Below are 20208 nucleotides of genomic sequence, written 5' to 3'. Positions count from 1 at the left end.
GACATTGATTTGATTTTTTTTTTTTGTGTCTATCTGGAGGAATATCAATGTTTGAATTCATCCAGGAAAAAAATACAGTCAATTTATTAGTAATAATTCTATTACTGGAAGCCACATAAAGCCATATATAAGACTTCTTTATTTTAAGTGACATATCAGAATATCCATTTGTTGAATGACGGATGCATCAACTTAACATTTCTGACCCTTATGTTACCTCATCGCTCCATACACTTCCTTTGAATGAATTTTGACGTACATGTTATTGTACACTAACAAAACACACCACTCCTATTTTTAAAGTGTCCTTTTCTCCTTAGAAATCCACTCTATTTAGATGTCAATCAGTACATGTATTGAATTGAAATTCCCTCCCACATGACACTATATATTGTCACAATATTAAGGCATGTTCTACTTGACTAGAATTGTTGTCCTAAGAGTGTCCCACCAGAAGAGACAACAGCCAACATGCTTGTCCTACATGTCTTATTGCTTGTAGCCGCTCTTATGCAGAAAGGTATGCTTTTTCAAACATTTTGTTATCTCATATAATTCTGTACATTAGCTAGAGGATTGCAGTCCTCCAGCTGTTGATGAACTATATTTCCCAGCATGCTATATCAGCCACTGACTTGCTGTTCCTCAACAATCAGAGGATACCAGACTTCATATGAAGGATTTGAACATCACTCTAGCTAGCTAACTAATTAAGGATTGGATTTGAGCTAGTTGTTGAGATCTCTATATCTAAAGTTTGGATAGCTAATAATTTATACTAAACAATTTATTTAAGTTACATTCAGTAGAATTATTGTGGTTCTTGGTAAAACTGATTGGCCTAAAAATATGGCGTAGCAAGCTATATGCTAAATATGTCTTGCACATCAATGTAATGCTAAAACAAAAGCATCAACAGCAATGTCACTGGGTGCACACATGCACATTGTTGTAAAGCGGAAAAATGTTGATGCTAACTTGCTGCAGGCTCCATCTTCATGCCTTTGTATGTGACCAGAGTGCACCATCAAGTTAATGAAAGCTACAGTTAATACATATTTTCATTGCTTTACATGCTTGAAGTAATAAAAATAACTGTATCTCATAGGTATATTTGTATTGGAATTTTATAGTTGTAAACAATACTACAAATGTTATTATTATTTTTATTATAATTACTATGAGTAATGTTTATTTTATACACAGAATGGGTACACCATTGGTATATATAGATACTTATAAAGTTGTTAAATTAATAATGACACACGTTACCTGTGCATGTTTATTAAGCATAGTTTTAGTGACTCTGGTAAGCTCATCCTAAATGCATCCCCACTGATTGATGGCATGAGATATGAGTTTATCACTTTAACAAGGCGATGATGTCACCTTAAGGCCATTTATTACCTTAACAAGGCAACCTTAATATGGGACCCACCCTTAGCAAAGTCAGTAATAACCCCTCCAGCAATGATGTAAGTGGCCTCAATAATCTCCTCTTCATTGGTGGTCACAGTGGTAGTAATGTCAAACCCCCCACTGGTGCTCAGTGGGAGGCTTAAGCTGTAATAAGACCACTCTCTTCCCTTCCCCACAGTATTGGTGGTCAGGGGCAGGCTCACGCTGTATCAATAAACCCCCCAAAAAACAAAACAAATATAGCAGCCCCTCTGATCTGTTTAAAACTAGCAACAGGAAAAGTGCACATAGTCAGGGCAATATACAAAACAGCATAAAAAGGAACCCCAACACATTTTTTAAACTAGCCATCAAAAAAAAAAAAAAAAAAAGCACATGTGTTTAGTTAGAATAAAAAATAAATTTTAGTTGGATACATTTCCAAACAGATGTGGAAGCCACATCAAGATACCTAAAAAGTGTGGTCCCTAACTTTAAACTGATGCAAAAAAGACAGCAGGCTCACCTGAAGTCAGCTTAGTTTAAAGGCAGCTATACGTTTGCTGGATAGCTCGAAGGTGTGCTGGGAACCCCTTTTGGATTGTTTTGTAATAAGAACTCCCAACATTTGTATTCAGTGAAAGGCTCAGGCTGTAATAAGAAAATTTCTTCCCCACAGCATTGGTGGTCAGTGTCAGGCTTAGGCTGCAATGATAACATTCCCAGCATTGGTGTTCAGTGGTTTACTTACCTGAGCACACGCTCATGTGCTGCAGCCTCTACCCCTCAGATGGAACTCTACTTCTGCTGTTGGGCAGAGGTCACTCCACCTAACAGTTCCAACTTCTTTCAGTGAAGGGTGCTGGAATGCAAAGAGTGTTTCAGCACCAGCATCAGTGCCACTCTTCATGCCACCAGGGCACCATCTAAAGCCTGGTGCTGACCACTGCCCCTGCCCCCTGGCTCTGTGGGTAAGACAGAAAAAACACTCATTATTATTGCATGCCAACTTAGAACTGTAACTGTCAGACAATGCATCTTCACATCAAAACAATATCAACACACACGTTCACAAATCTGCTCCTTTGTGGCAATGGTCATATTTCCATCATTCTAAGATAGAACTCAAGCCAACACTTTTTTGTTTTATTTTGGATCTGGTGGGTAAAGTAGGAAACCTATGCCAGCTTTCTGTTAATTAGGGTCATCCTGAAAGAAGCAACACAATTATTTCAGAACAGAAAATACATCAGAACTTTAGTTTCCCCACTAATTAAAAGTATAGTTAAATCATTCTAACTACTGTTTTTAATATTTTTAGAGATTATATTTTAATTATTATTAATAGATTTAGCACCTTGCACTTGTTTCAGTGGATTGTATGAATTGTAAAACTAGTTACGGTAATCAGCTAGAACTATGTGTCGGTTGTTTTATTACTAGACACACTGAAAAGAGTATGGTCTTTACCCATAGTTTGCTTGAATCTGTTATATGAAGTTAGAATTGTTTTTAGATTTTCAGGTCCTTATCAAGTTTATAGAATTAACCGTGGCAATTAGAAGTATTGCATCTATTCAAACTGCTGGCATAGTTTGTGTTAAACCTAGTAAATGATTTCTACAGCTCAAATAAGCAAATATTACACTTTTTCTAAATTGGATACAAGTTAAATTCACAACTCAATTTTACATAATAATAATTATTTTTGTGTTCAAAAATAGAGGAGAACTTTATGCAATGTGTGAAATTGAACAATAAAAAAAAACACAAAGAGCAACAAAGCACAAAGCAATGGATTTGAAAGAGATTAGAAAGCGTACCTCTGCATTGTAGTGGTATATTTATAAGCAACAAACCACCGGAATACAGACTGATATGATGATGTCAGCAATCACAATGCCTTTTTATTTTTTGGTGAGCAGTGATCCATTCAAAACCACTGTATTGGTTTCAGTCTCACCCTACCACACCCTGCACATGTGCAATACTTGGTAGGTCAGCTTTAATCCTAAGCAAATCACTTCTAAAGGTATAGCAAGAGTCAAATAATCAAAGGTACTTAACATTTTTCATAGTTTTCAGTGTAAGATAGAACAATATTTAGAAAGAATACAAAACCAGACTACTTTTATATAATGAAACTAAGCAGGGCTGCAGTTTGCTCACCCCTTGTTATATGAAGTTTAGACAATAGCGTCAAATGTTATTATCTAAACATTTATATCTATTTACTGTATATATAATAATTTGAATGTGTTTTGAGATATATATATATATATATATATATCATCATGTAGTAATATCATATATTTAATTTATCTAAAGATATCATCTAAAAAGTATATATATATATATATATACATATACATATATATTTTATATATATATATATATATATATATATATATATATATATATATATATATATATATATATATATATATATGTGTATAGATGTAGTGTTACATAGGATTTAAAAAGAAAAATCCCCTCTGGTTGTCAGAGAATAGACATGGAAAGTGGGAGATTCAATGTCTTTTAAATTGGGCAAATCTATACATTATTTTGAAAGAGCACTAAACCCCATTATCCTATTATCTTTGGACTTAAAGTTGCAATAATTTATGATGATAGCAGTAGTCACTTTAAACATAGTTCATCTACAGTAATAGTTTAATAGCTGGAAAAAAAAATCTGATGTAGATAAACTGTTAACCATCTACAATGTCAGTTAATGCTTATCAAAACATAATGTATAAATGTTGTACTGATCTTAAGTTTTTTTTTTCTTCCCTTTAGGAGAAGCTTACACATGCTACAGCTGTAAGTAGTCATTTTCCATATGTCTAATGCCTTTATATACAGAATAGAGATATAGGTATACAGACAGAAAGATAATGAAACTATATAGTGTATATATTTGTTAATAAATAGTTGAAACATGACTTTCCCTTTGTACTGGCTACACTAAGGGATGGCTCTTGCCATTTTTTTTTGTGTGCTGGTGCGGGAGCTAAATCCCTGATTCTGAATCACATGTTATACTGAACACAGACATACCATATTAAGAAATGCTTAGAAAATGAGAATGTTAAACTAGATAGTAGGCAATCAAAGTGTAGTAATAATACGGACTGTAGCCCCCTTGGGCACATCAAATAGAGAAGAGCTTTGGTACATAATGCGCTAAACAGTGGGCTAAAGAGGCATGGTTAAATAAAACGCGAGCCTATTCACTATATACACTTATCCTTGTACCCATAAAATGTGCCTTCATTTCCGTACCACTAGGCAGACTCTCACAGCCAAACATAAACAAGGCTGGGTTTATAATGTTAGCATGCATTAGCATGCCTTGTGTAAAGCTGGCCATACATTAGACTCTTTTCTTATTCAATTTCTTTTAGACTTATCTTCAACTATGTAGTGCAAGGGCCTGCCTGATTGCATACAAATTTAAAGTGTTTAGGTTTGACCTCATATTATATGGTCCTGGTAAATCTAAAGGAAAATTATACAAGAAAGTTGTATAATGTATGGCCATCCTAAAGCCAGCCCATTTATTTGAATGGGATGCCTAATGCACCAAAACATGGCAAAAAGGTGCATTCACATTTTTTTAGAGCACCACAGTGCATGGTAGTGTATCACCATAAGTTGTGGTACACTGAAGAACATGTACATTGAAGTGCCATTAATAAAGAACAGATTCACACTGACACCAGTATGAACCCAGCCTTAAAGTCAATTTTAGGGACTAAATCAAGCAAAAAATATTTTTTTTAATAGACAGAGGAAAGGTTAGAACCTATGTCAAGAGTTTTAATGGTTTCTAGATCTCCATTGTGGAGATTTCCTCTTACATCCTTCACCAATGACAGTTATAGGAATCAGAGGTGATATAGAGGAGAGCACAATACTATTATGTGTAAAATATTGATTCTAAAGTAGTTAATCCCTGCTGCTTTTATTATTCTTTACAGATACTGGTGCTAACACAATCCTGTGTAGCGATGCAACTTGTGGTGGTGGATCTTGTACATTAGCCAATGGATGTGCATGTAATATTGATGGCGTTACGACGTGTGTTCCAACAACTGAATGTGCCAGCGTGGCTGATAATATTTGTTGCCCTACAGGCTATTACTGGTCACCATCAGACAAGTGCTGTACAGGTAACTTGCGTTATTGAGTACATTTTTTCTTTTTGGGTGCCTTCTCAGTAGAATCAACTATAGGAATCTGAAGTTCTACTTGTAGTAATTTTAAAAACTTATTTTTTTATACCTATTACAGCCACTCTGATCTGCAACCCTGCTTGTACCAATGATAAGATTTGCACAAATGTCAGCTCGGTAGCCACTTGCGGCTGTAATACTACACTTTACAGTGGTCAGAGTAAGTCCCAGAAACTTAAAATATGGTATAATAACTGTTGTTATTGTTGATTGGCGAATTGTTTTCACCTTGTACAGGTTGTTATCACATATGAAACTGCTGCATTAAAAGCTGAAAAATGTTTTATTGACCTCTAGTTTAAATTAGTAGATTTGCTTTACTACTTTGGAACACTGGACATACAGGGGAAGATTTTCTAAAACTGGTGAACAAAGAATCTGGTGCATCTGTGCATAGTAACTAATCAGCTTCTAGGTTTTAGCCCTCGTTTACATTGAATGCGGCTTTGAAATCGCGTTACTTCATCTGAAATTGCACAATTTCAAAACCGCATGTCAGTGCAACTTCGAAGACATCTGTACGGCTTCATGCACAGATGTCAATGCAAGTTGCACCCGAAATCGCCAAAAGTAGTGCAGGTACTACTTTTTCAAATTGATGCAGCACCGCAAAGTCAGTGTCGCACTGATTTGAACAGTGTCATTGCTGACAATAGGGTGCGACTTGTCATATGATTTGACCTGTCAAACCGCATAACAAGTTGCTCCAATGTGAATGAGCGCTAACTGTCAAAGCTTAATTGAACAAGCCGAAGTTAAAAGCAGATTGGTTACTATGCACAGCTGTGTCAGATTCTGTGAGCACCAGTTTTAGTAAATCTCCCCACAATGTTTATAAAAAGCTGAAGTTTAATCTCTTATTTTTTGACTTCCCTGGTATCATCTGTGTGTTTTGTTTCAATGCAGGTAAAACCTTTAAACTACTGTATATAAAACTGTGTATGAATGGACTATCTTAATAAAGAGGGTTATTGTATAGTTATTACTACTGCATAGTGTCTGTTTCAATACGTACTGAATTCAAAAACTTGATTTTGAGAATAATAATCTGGTTTCTTAATGGGTTTGATAGTCCTAAGCTTTTAAGTATTTTTTTTTTATATTTTCTTATTCTAGGCCAGGGATCTCCAATATTTTCATGGGTCACTTTGTATGTTTTACAAATATTTGATGGCTGAAAAAAAAAATCAGTTTTATAAATGAATTAATACATTTTAAATAAACAAATTGGTACCCCCTTTACATTCAAAGAGTGCACAGCAGAGTCCTCCCTTACATCCAGGAGCACACAGTAGAATACCCTGTATATGCAGGAGTGCCCATCAGAGTCCCCCTTCCATCCAGGAGTGTCCAGCAGAGTCCCCCCTTACATATATGAGTGCCCATCAGAGCCCCCCTACATCTAGTAGTACCCACCAGATTCCCCCCTTACATATATGAGTGCCCATCAGAGCCCCCCTACATCTAGTAGTACCCATCAGAGTCCCCCCTTACATATAGGAGTGCCCATCAGACCCCTCCTCCCCTACATCTAGTAGTACCCACCAGAATCCACACTTACATCAAGGAGTGTCCATCAGAATGCCCCATTTACATCAAAGAGTGCACATCAGAGTCCCCCCTTACATTCAGGTGTGCCCATCAAAACCCTTCCAATACATAAAAGAGTGCCCATCAGAAACCCCCCTTACATCAAGGACTGCCCATCAGAATGTCTTCCTTATATCAAAGATTGTGCATTGGAGTCCCCCTTACATCCAGGAGTACCCATCAAAACCCTCCTAATACATACTAGAGTGCCCATCAGAGTTTCCCCTTGCTGAACTGCAAACCGATATATAAATCAATGAGTAAAGTAATTCACTCATTGATTTATATTTATATTTTAATGTAATCCACACTTAAAGGGGCAGCTGTCACATTAATGCACATAGGTTTACATGGTTGGCGCCCTTTATAATTGGATTCTTGCAAACAGATATAGTAGACACAATTAATGTAGCTATATGATTTTTAATTAATAATCAAAAAAACTATTTTCTTGTTTATTACAACTAGTATGAATACCTGAATTTGACTTGGTTTCAACCTTTGGCAATTTCATGTACAGCAGCATTTATGCATCCCATGGATTATGTAATTTTTTTTCCTTCCACCATGGCTGAAAGGAAAGAAAATCACTTGATTCCTCCATCAACACAGTCAGTGTTGATGACAGAATCCCTCCCACACTTTTTTAGTTTTTAAGTTTTGGATAGTATGAGAAGCCTAAAACCACCGTATCTTTTTTAACAGGTAAAATACTGTCAGATTGTTATTACTGTCTGGGTCCCCACTGGGGATACTGAACCTTATCCAAATGTGAGTGAAAATCCCAAATCTTGAATTGTCAAAAAATAAATAAAAAATAGAGGGGAATCTACCAAAGTCAAAGATCAAAAGCATTCTTTATGTGACAATTAACTTATTTTAGAGAGATTTTCTATTACTTCTCGTCAATTGAACAGAAGTTCATTCTCCCCATTGAGACACAGATGCCAAATAGGAATTGCCAATGGTTTAACTCATTCCCCTACACTATCCAAAACTATTCAAAGGCCACTTTGTATTTCCCTAAAAGGTTTGATAACTTGGGGTAATTAATTGTAGGAATATTAAAGAATATGTAAACCCTCACCTTGTGAAACCACCCATTCAGTTTAAAATAGAAATGAAAGGCAAAACGTGTGTATAGATATAAAAAAATTCTAAACACAATGTTTCCCCGTTTTTATAAGCGATCACATAATCTCCATTCTTAGTTGCATACAAGCTAGGGTTTAGGAAGCAGCACATTGGTCTTCCCAGTGAATGGCTGTGCCAGGGGAGGGGGGGTGTCAGGACAAGCCTGATCATTGGATGAGAGCAGGATGAGTTTCCAGCATGGCTAGAGAATTGACCCGCTGTGCTCTCCTGCCTAGTGTGGTCAGTTTGTAATAGGAATGCAGAGGGACTGAAGGAACACAAGGTATTTCACACAAAGGAAGCAATACAAAGACAACAGGATACTTTTTAAGGCAAGCCCATATCAGGAAAATGAAATGTTGGGTTTACATATTATTAAGATATCATTGAAGTAGACACGCTAAGTATGCATTGTCACATCCAACATTTGTAACAGTGAGCCTTCTTATATTTTCTGCTTTGTTTTAGACTCATCATCTCTGTCTCCAACAATAAATTGTGGATCAAGTGTCATAACAGTCTCCGTTAGTCAATGCTTATTGGAGTCGCTTGGCTATGATTCCAGTAGCTTTCAGTTAAACAACAACTCAGCCTCCTGCACTAACGCCTACACACAAACCACCAACAACCAGTCTATGATGACAATCCAGGCTTTACCCCAGACAGGATGGTGTGGGAATGTCATGACTGTAAGTATATCTGTAGAGATCTGTTTATAAATATGTGCTAGTATGCTGACAATACAGTATCAAACACAGATCAATAATCGGACAAGGTTAGTTCCTTTTACACCTATGTCAACATTCAGCTTCAGTGGCTGTTTGAATAAAGGACAGCTAGAATTGAAATTGACAACGTATGTAGCCATTGCCTACATTCACATCCGAAATGCGGTGTTTAATGATTTGGCTAAGTGAGTGTTTATTATAGATACACCCAATATTTGGGATAGGAGGTAGTGTACTCAGCAGCTCGGTGTAATGCCCTGTACACACAGTCGGACATTGATTGGACATTCCGACAACAAAATCCTAGGATTTTTTCCAACGGATGTTGGCTCAAACTTGTTTTGCATACACACGGTCGCACAAAGTTGTCGGAAAATCCGATCATTCTGAACGCGGTGACGTAAAACACGTACGTCGGGACTATAAATGGGGCAGTAGCCAAAAGCTTTCATCTCTTTATTTATTCTGAGCATGCGTGGCACTTTGTGCGTCGGATTTGTGTACACACGATTGGAAATTCCGACAATGGATTTTTTTGTCGGAAAATTTTATAGCCTGCTCTCAAACTTTGTGTGTCGGAAAATCCGATGGAAAATGTGTGATGGAGCCTACACACGGTCAGAATTTCCGACAACAAGGTCCTATCACACATTTTCTGTCGGAAAATCCGACCGTGTGTACGGGGCATTAGTCTTGATTTACAGGGCTCTCAGTGTCCAAGCTCAGTGCAGGTTAGTGTTGGTCAACTGGGTAGATATTAACCTGCACACTTGTATTACTGTACATTTACTAAAAAGTATGTTACACATTGGATGCAATTTCAGAATGCTTCTACTTCACCTAAGAGAAACACAATGCAAGTGGTGCTATTACATCCACAGAACATTTATATGTGCATTGAACGTCATGGTCTATTCCATGCACCTACAGTAGTCTAATACAGCCTTTTACAACTGGGGTGCCTTCAGGTTACTTCAGGGGTGCCTTGTAAAAATGCCTAACAATTGTCCAAAAATTGTGTACAAGACAGCGGGTGTATCAAGTCTGCCTTTCAGTTAAACAAAGCCACAGGTTTTCATTGTGCACCATTACAACCTTCCAGCCACCACCGTCCTAACACCCAATGACGTCATCGGTTGATAAGGAGGACATCGGGCGCCTGCATAGCATCCTTGTTTGACCCTCCCCTGCCCCTCTGAAATGGGGTGCCTTGACATTGTACAAAATTTTAATAAGTGCCTTGACTAAAAACAGGATGAGAAACACTGGTCTAATATAACTGAACATGTGATGTTATCAAGCTCGTTGATCTTTGCATCTGCCAAAAAAGGATCCAGACATATTTCCAACATTTCTTGTTTTTCAGACGGACAGCTCAAAAGTTTATTATTCAAATGTCCTCCACATTGGAATTCAGAACAAATCTGTAATTACCGTAAATCCTGTAAACCTCACCTTTTCCTGTTCCTACAACTTGACGATACAGACAAGCTTGGCTGGCGGTTTTAATACTTCCACGAAGTAAGAATACCTTTAAAACTACTAAGTGCTAACATTCCACAGAAAAGGTCTAGAAATATTTTGGCCTCTCCCTGACATGTACTGTATATACATTTTCATTTCTCTTCCTTCCTTTCTTGTCTGGTAGCACTGTCAACCTCACGGCAAGCGGGGTTGGCTCCGTGACCACTACAATGGCAGCCTACTGGGATGCACAATACACTCAACCTATACAAAGCAGTGACACTGTACCTGTTGGATCAAACGTCTATATCGGAGTGATCGCAAATGCTGGAGATGTCAACACATTTGTTCTGAGAACCGAAAGCTGCTATGCCACTCCTGATAATAATGTTAATAATGTCAACAAGGCAGTCATTTTGAGCGGAGGGTACGTTTTTGCGATTTCTGTAATCATTTCTGTTTTTTATTATTTTCATACTGTATTTCTGACTATCATACAGAGACAAAACCAGATGTATTAAAGTAAAACTCCAGGCAGCCAAATACACAAAGGAAATACATATAAGTGAGCTGTTTTATCTGCCAAATTATTTGTATCTGTGTCCATCCAGTTCTGTCATTTATACATCTCAGAGCACAGCTGTTGGGCAGGGCAGGAGACTTGATTTTTCGATGCTGCATTTAAATCTAAAAGCAAACTTAGATTGTATTGCAATTTACCGATTCTTAGATGCGGTGGCTGGTTTAGTTTTCTTTTTTTAGACTTTCTTACTTTTATTTTCACCTGGTGATCCAGTCAGTGTGTCTTGTTTTTCAACAGAATAATCTTTTCTGCAGATATAGCTGTTATAGGGTTAAGACAAACCATTTACTACTGACAGGGGTGCTTGCAATGGTCAGCTTTTATTTATGTGAAACCTTTATCCCAAAAGGAACAAAAACTGTTTGCTGTAACTGCTTCTAAAGTGTGAGCTGGAGTTTGGCTTCAACTTTTTAGTGTCTAATTCTGCTAGTACATCTAATACTCCCCCCCCCCCCAGACTGACAAGGACACTGTCTAATTGTGCCCCCAGTGCTCCTTCATTTAGAGCGGGCACACTCTTTTACAGGAAGTGTATTACTGGCCAGATCACCAGGTGAAAACAGACAAAAAAAGGCCTAAAAAAGAAAACTAATGCTGCCACCATATCTAAGGACTGGTAAGCTGCAATATATTAACAATTTTGGTATTGGGTTTAATACCATTTTAGGTGGAATTTACTAGTCTTGGTTCTATTCTAACCATGGACTGCACAGTGAAAGGAGAAGCAGCAGATTGATAAGTTTATCTCTCTTTCACTCAGCTCTGTCCTCATATCAACATGTTCCTTAAACATGTTCCTTAAACTGCAGCACATATATTGTCTCCTTGTGCTGCTTCTCCCTCCCCTAGTTTGAGCTTTGAGCTTTGCTGTAAAGAAACAGTGGAGATTGATTTTAAGTCAAATTCAGGTATTTATAATGCTTGCTTTTACAAAAATACAGTCAAGGATTTATTAATGAATACAGAGCTGTAGTTAATGCTTTCACTTCAGTATTTTTGGCATGTTTAAACCTGATGCATTTTTTCCCATATCTAACATCATGTTAATTATTTATATAATTTTTTTGAAGAATTAAAAATTGATAATACAGCCATATACACCCAAGCCTACTGGAGATGCATTGTGAGACGTTAAAAATTTCACCAAACCTTAAGCTGGCCATACATTGTACAATTGTCTTATTTAATTTCCTTTAGATTTATCTTTACACTATGTAGTACAAGAGTCTGCCTGATTGCCTTCAAATTGTAAGTGTTTAGGTTTTACCTCATATTATATGGTTTTGGTAAATCTAAAGGAAAATTGTACAAGAAAATGATATAATGTGTGGCCAGCCTTAGAGACAAGTAAGGGCATCACGTAATCTAAATATGGCTTCCCTGAAATACAATTTACATAGGTAATGCAGACCATACAGTATGTGGAACAAACAGAGCCCATAGTGACCCTGGCATGTTGTTACATTATGTTAAATTGGAATATTCTTTAATCCTTTTATGCTGGCCATGCAACATGAGATTTTATTTCAATGTTAATTTGTCTCATTCACAAAAGATGCCAGGAACGGTGTATTGTGAGAGTCTGTGTATAATTTGAATGCATTGCTAAGGTAGGCCATCACACTACTTGGTCATATAACCAAAATTCAATTGTGTGTAGACAATATTAGAGATTATTGACTGCGGACAATGTGTTTAACCAATCTGAAGAGGAAATTCATATCCAATTATTAACAATGTTATATTAACTTACAGGTGTCCTGCCAACCAGGGAATCACTGCACAGGTTAAGGATAATGGAGGTTCTCTTGAATCCAGATTCCAGTTTAGCTCATTTGCATTTCAAGGACAGCCATTAGTTTATATCACTTGCACTGTTCGACTATGCAACAAGAACACAACCTGCACAGGGGTAAGAGAATGTATATATACTCATGTCAAATCCACTAAATATTCTATTCCACATACTTATAATATTATCATCTGGTCTTATTGTTTTCTTTGGTGTAGATATAGTATATAGATCATAACACATTGCACATCTCTATTACAGTGTAATGCTGCTCGTGATGCTGATCCTGGACTAGGCGTGTTACAGGTGCCAATCAGCTTCATAGGTATGTTCCTCCTAACTGTTTTACAACATTCCTGGGTCATGTCTTACATGGGAATGTAGGCCGCACCTCTCCCTCCCCGAATACCGACAGTATTAATTTCTAATAAATAAAGACATTCAATACCGAAGCTTGGTATATAATTGGCCGCAGCACGTTTATTGGCGTAATATTTAAATAAATTAAAATCCATGTAATCATTTTTAATAATACATACATTTCTTAACTTGTAAATAATAAGTACAAGACAGCTCAGTCTTCAGGACTCGAGCAATACCGCGTATCAATAAACACAAGTCCCCGACCACACAAAATGCCTGGGACAAGGGGTTGGGGGTGTGGGGGGCTTGTTGTTGACTTCTGCCAACAGTAGAATGTTCCTGCGGCGGGCGCCTTATATAGAGAGCCCCCTTTCTAGAACACTCCAGCTGATCATATGATCCTCTGAGAATTTCCCTGGCGGTCATGTAACATTCCAGGAAAGTCCCCAATGTTACATGACCCTTTTTTTCCTGCCTAAGAATCAAATGAATTCTTCTTAAAGTGACCCCCTTTTTTTTTATATAACAAACAAGTTGGAAGGGGGGGGGGGGGGGCAGCCACATGCCAATGCTGTTAGGGCTCAAATACTTAAGCCCTTTCAGTCCATTCTGATCTGTAACTATTATTCTCCTTTCCATATCTCTCTTATCATATTATTGTTTGTTTCACAACTATTGTTACCCATTCGGGTGTTAGATTTTTTTTCATTAGCAGGCTGACTTGTTATAATTGGAAATATCATTTTACTTTCAGATGATTATGGAAATTCAGCATCCAGCACAGGTAAGAGAAGCAACGTGATGCTCAACGTTTCATACTATAATTTATTTCAGGTACTTATATAGCGCCGTCAATTTACGCAGTGCTTTACATATATATATTATACATTCACATCAGTCCCTATACCCTCAAGGAGCTTACAATCTAAGGTCCCTAACTCACATTCATACCTATACTAGGGCCAATTTAGACAGGATCCAATTAACCTACCAGCATGTCTTTGGAGTGTGGGAGGAAACCGGAGTACCCGGAGGAAACCCATGCAGACACAGGGAGAACATGCAAACTCCAGGCAGGTAGTGTCGTGGTCGGGATTCGAACCAGCGACCCTTCTTACTGCTAGGCGAGAGTGCTACCCACTGCGCCACTGTGCCGCCATAATACAGTATAACGTTTCGAATCATGTGTACATTATGTAATGCAAGGTTAACGCTAAGGTCACATGAAAGCTCTTGTTGGGGGTTTATTTAAATGAAAATCACAGCAGTCAAATTCCTGATTAATGTGCAGATTGCTGTAAGATTTCAGTGTGGCTCATGTCAGGATCACAGAAGTGACACCGCAGTCAGGAGTGACATTGAGTGTCAGACAGATGATTGTACGTGCAAAGTAAAGTGCCATCCATGGATGAGCTACTTTAGTCTACCACAGGGATCCTCAAACTACGGCCCTCCAACTGTTGCAGAACTACACGTCCCATGAGGCATACTAAAACTGGAGTCCTCAGAATCTGGTGCATCTGTGTATTGTGGCCAACCAACTCACAACTTCAGCTTGTTCAATTAAGCTTTGACAAAAAAAAATCTGGGAGCTGATTGGCTACCACGCACAGCTGCACCAGATTTTGCACTCTCCAGTTTTAGTAAATCTACCACACTGTGTCAAAACCTCCCCTTTGCCTCATCTCTTCATCATATAGAAACAAAAGAATAAACTTTACTGTTCATTTAAGACAGATGATGATGATGTGTGGTTAGTCTTGAACATCTGAGAGGTTCTCTATAAACATAAAAAAAAGAAAAGTTGACTATGCAAAGCCCTTAAAATTAATAATATCATTAACCTCCTGTGGCAATTCACACTGTTTAATCTTTTCACCTCTTGTTTGTCAGAATACCTTTTGCTCACTCTACAGTCTGTGTAGTGTGAAAAAATCCTAATAGGATACTATAGCCTCATTATTAAAAACAAAATCACTAATGTTACACTGTTGGTAAGGATGGGCTCAGACTTAGGAAAGCTTAGAAACCCGCACAGTACCAGTTCTGGTCCACAGTACTCCTTAAATTATTGCAGCAACAAAGTGAGAAGGATTTGCAACTTTTTTTTAGGATTACAGCAGAGTAGATAACCCTTTTTTTCACCCTCTGGTGTTGGTACGGTTTTGGGTTATGCAGTTTCTAACTCTCCAATTGCAAAGCCATGGCAAGGTCAGGGGCTTGCAAGGAGTCAATACAGTGTAAGGCATTTTAACAGGAGCTGTCTATTTAACACATAAAGGGTATATTTAGTTCAAACTTTTTTTTTTATTCTTTTTTTTATAATTGTGGATAGACTAGGGAAAGGTTACAACTCTTGTAAGGTTTTATTTCTTTTTGTGTCCCATTGGGGAGTTTGTATCCCATTGGGGAGTCTTCCATTTACTTCCTGTTCTAAAGACATTATCACTTCAAGATCTTCTTGAAATATTTATCAGTTAGGAAGATCAAATACAGCCAACATCTCAGGGGAAAGGCTTCTACCTTCTCCAGGGCTTGAGCAATGCAATTTATTAGAATCATGATGAGATGCAATAGAAGAGCTATGTTAGGGCTTGTTAAAGACTTTCATCTCTTCGAACTGCACTACGAACTTCCACAGGCAGAAATCAATACAAACCTGACAAAGGATTTATCACCTCTCTCCTCAAAACTAGAAAAAAGGTTTTGGCTAGAGATGTACTTGAAATGCTGATAGCTAGATGTTATTGAAGTAATCAATTAAAATCTTCTATTGTTGGACTGGTATTGGCACTTGATGGCAGCACATAAACCTAATATATATTAAAAAAAAGCACATTACTAAATTTATTTATATTTTCTATAACCTCACTTGCTCTCGTTTTAGCTGTGTCCTGGACTCTGCTGACCGGCTCCCTTCTGGTCTTTTTCTCCATGAAATTCTTCTGAGGAGGATCCTGCTGCTGAGTGGGCTATAAATAAAAAATGGTCTTGGGATATACTTGTATTTAAAGCTGTTTTCTGAGGGACTATAAGCTATTTATTTTTCTTTGCCATTCTGATGACAACGCTTAGTTAAAGGGCTTTGATATGTTTTTTTGACCTTATAACTACCCACATGAGGTCATTTGAATATATTCCTACTATCCTTCACAGACCACATAACCCCTATTATTTTGAGAAACTACACCCACCAAGTGCTCAGGATGTATTCTCTGAAAATCAACTTTAATTTAAGTATTAAAAAAATCTGCATATACTAAATGTTCTGATTTTTATTCCTGCATCAAATAAATATATTTATAATATATCATCTTGGTGGCTTGCTCATTGATTTCAGTGTGTATATGGATATCTATATATTGGTAAAATGAAGATTTGCTTAGGTGATGAGGATAATATAACTCACATCACAAGTGTACAGTAGTTTAAAAATCCCGTGGGCATATTCATGCATGTAACTGGCTACTGGATGATATAGCAAGTACTCCTAAATGCCTACACATGTGCTTTGTTCAATTCCAGAACAACGCTGTACTCTAAGTACTGGTTGCATGGTGGCCTGTCACCTTCTGTTCCCTTCTCCTCTCTATTGACCAGTGTGGTCACTAATTACATTCTGTGACTAATAGGGAGGCAAGGGGTGTGGTATTGGGTAAACCACAGTGCAACCCAATGCAATCCCATACAATAGTTAGGATACAGGCTCGGAAGTATAATTTACGGTTGTAAATAAGTTAAAGTTGTTTATGATGCTGCCATCTATTCAGGCCCTAAAACGATTCAAAAGGAATCTGTCGTATTGCATATTGGAGGAAAAAAACTAATACTGGCACAGGTAAAAAACTGCAGATACTTAGAGGTGAGTGACCTACCAAACCAGATGATTGCCAGGCTGTTATTTCAGGCAAAGCTTCAACACTCCCTGCTAATGCTTATGTTTGGCAACTTCTTTCTTCCACATTTCTATTGATCATTTAGGCAGCCCATCACAGTAATCGTCCAAAAGGAATGTATGTGGGTGAGGCTTAGCAGTGCACTCCAACATTACCCAAAGGTCTGTGACCTTAAACTGTAATGTGAAAAAAGAAAAGTGTGTGAGTGTGGCGCTGTCCCAAAGTTGCAGAAGAAATGTCTGCATATATACAGTTTTATCAAAAGTGTCACGTGTGTATTCCTTTAAGTGAAATATGTATGGCAGTTATTACCACTCCTGTGGGTTAAAGTGACTGGTGATTTAAACATGAGAAGCATAATGAGTGCAATAAATCGCATCCAAGGTGTCTAGTGCTATATTCCCTCAAAAGGAAAAAACAGTATTAACCAGGATATCATCCTGGTCCTGGTCTTGCCAAGCACTGCTGCACAGTGGCACATACTGTGACTACTCGTTACCCCTGCAGGGGATATACAGCTGGTGAGTCTCTGCACAATCACAACGCGAGACACCAGCACTGGATTAACACCTGTTGTATGCTTTGAGGAATCCCACAAAGGACGCCTTTTTTCACTTATAGTGCACCGGGGACTTACCCATATGAACTGTTTACTATCATAGAACCATTTGCATGGCACGTGTGTTTAGCACTTTTCAGAGTGACCTCTTCATAGGGCACTTGTCACTTTGTTATTTGCAACGTTTGTAGAACAACATTTTAATATTTATTTATTTAGCACTAGACACTTTAGAATTTTTTGCATGTCACGTGTGATGTATTTATTGCAACTTTGTGTTTTCTAGTGTTTAGACACAGACCGCTTCATGCTCTTAGCAGTGGTTAATACTGTTTTTTCCTTTTGAGGGAATATAGCACTAGACACCTTGGATGCGATTTATTGCACTCATTATGCTTCTCATGTTTAAATCACCAGTCACTTTAACCCACAGGAGTGGTAATAACTGCCATACATATTTCACTTAAAGGAATACACACGTGACACTTTTGATAAAACTGTATATATGCAGACATTTCTTCTGCAACTTTGGGACAGCGCCACACTCACACACTTTTCTTTTTTCACTTTTTCCGCTCATTCCACCCCCTGTGGAGTCAGCGTATGTGAGGGCAGCAGTCTATCAATTTAGGAATATACTTCCCACCTAGGCTTCTAATTACACCCATTAGCGCGGACTCCCTATTTCCTCTGTTACACCTTAAACTGTAATGCTGCGTACACACGGTCGGACTTTCTGATGGGAAATGTTCGATGTGAGCTTGTTGTTGGAAAGTCAGACAGTGTGTATGCTCCATCGAACATTTGCTCTCGGAATTTCCGCACACAAATGTTTGAGAGCAGGTTCTCGAATTTTCCGACAACAAAACTTGTTGTTGGAAAGTCCGATCGTGTGTACACAAGTCCGTCGCACAAAAGTCCATGCATGCTCTGAATCAAGCAGAAGGAGCCGTACTGGCTATTGAACTTCCTTTTTCTCGGCTCGTCCGTACATGTTGTATGTCACCGCGTTCTTGACATTCGGAATTTCCGACAACATTTGTGTGACCATGTGTATGCAAGACAAGTTTGAGCCAACATCCTTCGGAAAAAAAATGTTGTTGTCTGAAAATCAGATCGCATGTACGCGGCATAAGAGTAGCCCAGAATTTAGTAGATTAGGAGTGTAGCCACCCTGTGAAAAATAAAGGCAAAACCTTTTTTTTTTAGTTTTGGTTAGAGTGGAGTTAGAGTAGAACACCAATAACTTTTTAATACTGTCTGTGCTTCCGTTAAGGAGATTCTCCCTTTTTATTTGTTCTGTTTACCATTATCATTGAAAGTGAAAGAAAGAAAATCCCCAAATTTGGATTGTCCCCAGAAAAGTAATAGAGGAGACATCTTCCAATGGGGACACTAGTTCTGGTGACCTAGGGGTCCCCAAGGAGTTCCCTTAATTTGCACGGCTTTCTTCTCACTTCCTGTTTGGCAATGAGACAGGATGTGAAGGGAAATCTCCCCAATGGGACACAGATGGTGAAAAAAAATCCTACAGGGGTTTCAACCCTCCATTACTCTGTCCAAAATGAATTAAAAAGTTTTGCCCATAGTTTAAGCAGGAGTGCCTCACCAAATTTAGCACTGCCTGGCAGTACCCAGTTGGTGCTTCATTGATAGATGGCTCTGTTTTCCTTGGTTTCCCTATTTCCAGCCTGACTGCTTACTCATCCCTGCTATCAAGGAGTGTTTCTGGTAATAGAGAGGGAAGAAGCAATAGGGCTGAAGTATGAATATTTGTGTCCTTCTTAGGCCAACCACTAGAAGTTTTTGTTGTCAGTGGTATGCTAGGAAAGGATATAAATATTTGAGTTAGCATTGAGAAGGTACTTTTCCCCCAGGCTTAGGCCTAGGGAGAAGTGCTGTAAGTGTGGCTATCCTTCTAGGCCTGTGGCCTAGGCAGAGATATGCATGTTTGGAGGTCAGGCCCTGGAAGCTTGGAACAGAGGAAGCCCTATTCAAGCTAGATTACCAGGGGAAAAGATCTCTCTTAGAGAAGATGTCCTGGATAGTTGTAAGCAACTGAAGCCTCTCAGAGGACTGTAAACTCTTTTAAAGAATAGATAGATTCCCTTACTCATTAGCCAAGGTACTGCCAAATAACAGAAATGCTGCCAAATGAAAGAAATGAGAAAGGCACTTATTATATTCAGCTGGAAGGGGAGGCTGGGAAATGTGCAGAACTTTGCTCTGGGTATCTGATACCCTAAACCGCCTCTCCTTTTGCTCAGTTGCTGCCAAATAAATACAGATTATCAGTGATTGGCACCCAATCCACCACTATTCAATGTAGACTCTGGGGTGAAATTCTAGCCCACCCTGTTTATGAGAGTCCTCATTTGCCTCTGGGGGTCAGGAGGGTGCAACAGGAGGGTGTGGGACCTTGCTGCAGGTGCCCACAGATTCCTCTAGGTGCCTTTACTT

At 38.2% G+C, this 20208-nt stretch overlaps 1 protein-coding gene across 1 annotated transcript; it reads left to right on the top strand.

Moving 5' to 3' along the window:
- The first annotated feature begins 393 nt into the window (after nucleotides 1–393).
- LOC141128690 (pancreatic secretory granule membrane major glycoprotein GP2-like) lies at nucleotides 394–16603 on the top strand. Its single transcript, XM_073616125.1, has 11 exons — nucleotides 394–520; nucleotides 4201–4224; nucleotides 5385–5576; nucleotides 5698–5799; nucleotides 8832–9052; nucleotides 10458–10612; nucleotides 10740–10982; nucleotides 12894–13050; nucleotides 13192–13255; nucleotides 14048–14077; nucleotides 16181–16603. The coding sequence occupies exons 1-11, from the start codon at nucleotides 472–474 to the stop codon at nucleotides 16240–16242; spliced, it is 1299 nt and encodes a 432-aa protein (XP_073472226.1). The 5' UTR covers nucleotides 394–471; the 3' UTR covers nucleotides 16243–16603.
- The last annotated feature ends 3605 nt before the right edge of the window (nucleotides 16604–20208 follow it).

Source organism: Aquarana catesbeiana, linkage group LG02 (assembly GCF_042186555.1).
Source record: "Aquarana catesbeiana isolate 2022-GZ linkage group LG02, ASM4218655v1, whole genome shotgun sequence".
NCBI lineage: Eukaryota > Metazoa > Chordata > Amphibia > Anura > Ranidae > Aquarana > Aquarana catesbeiana.
Note: the sequence above shows the minus strand (reverse complement) of the source record. Positions and strands in the feature narration are given on the sequence as shown.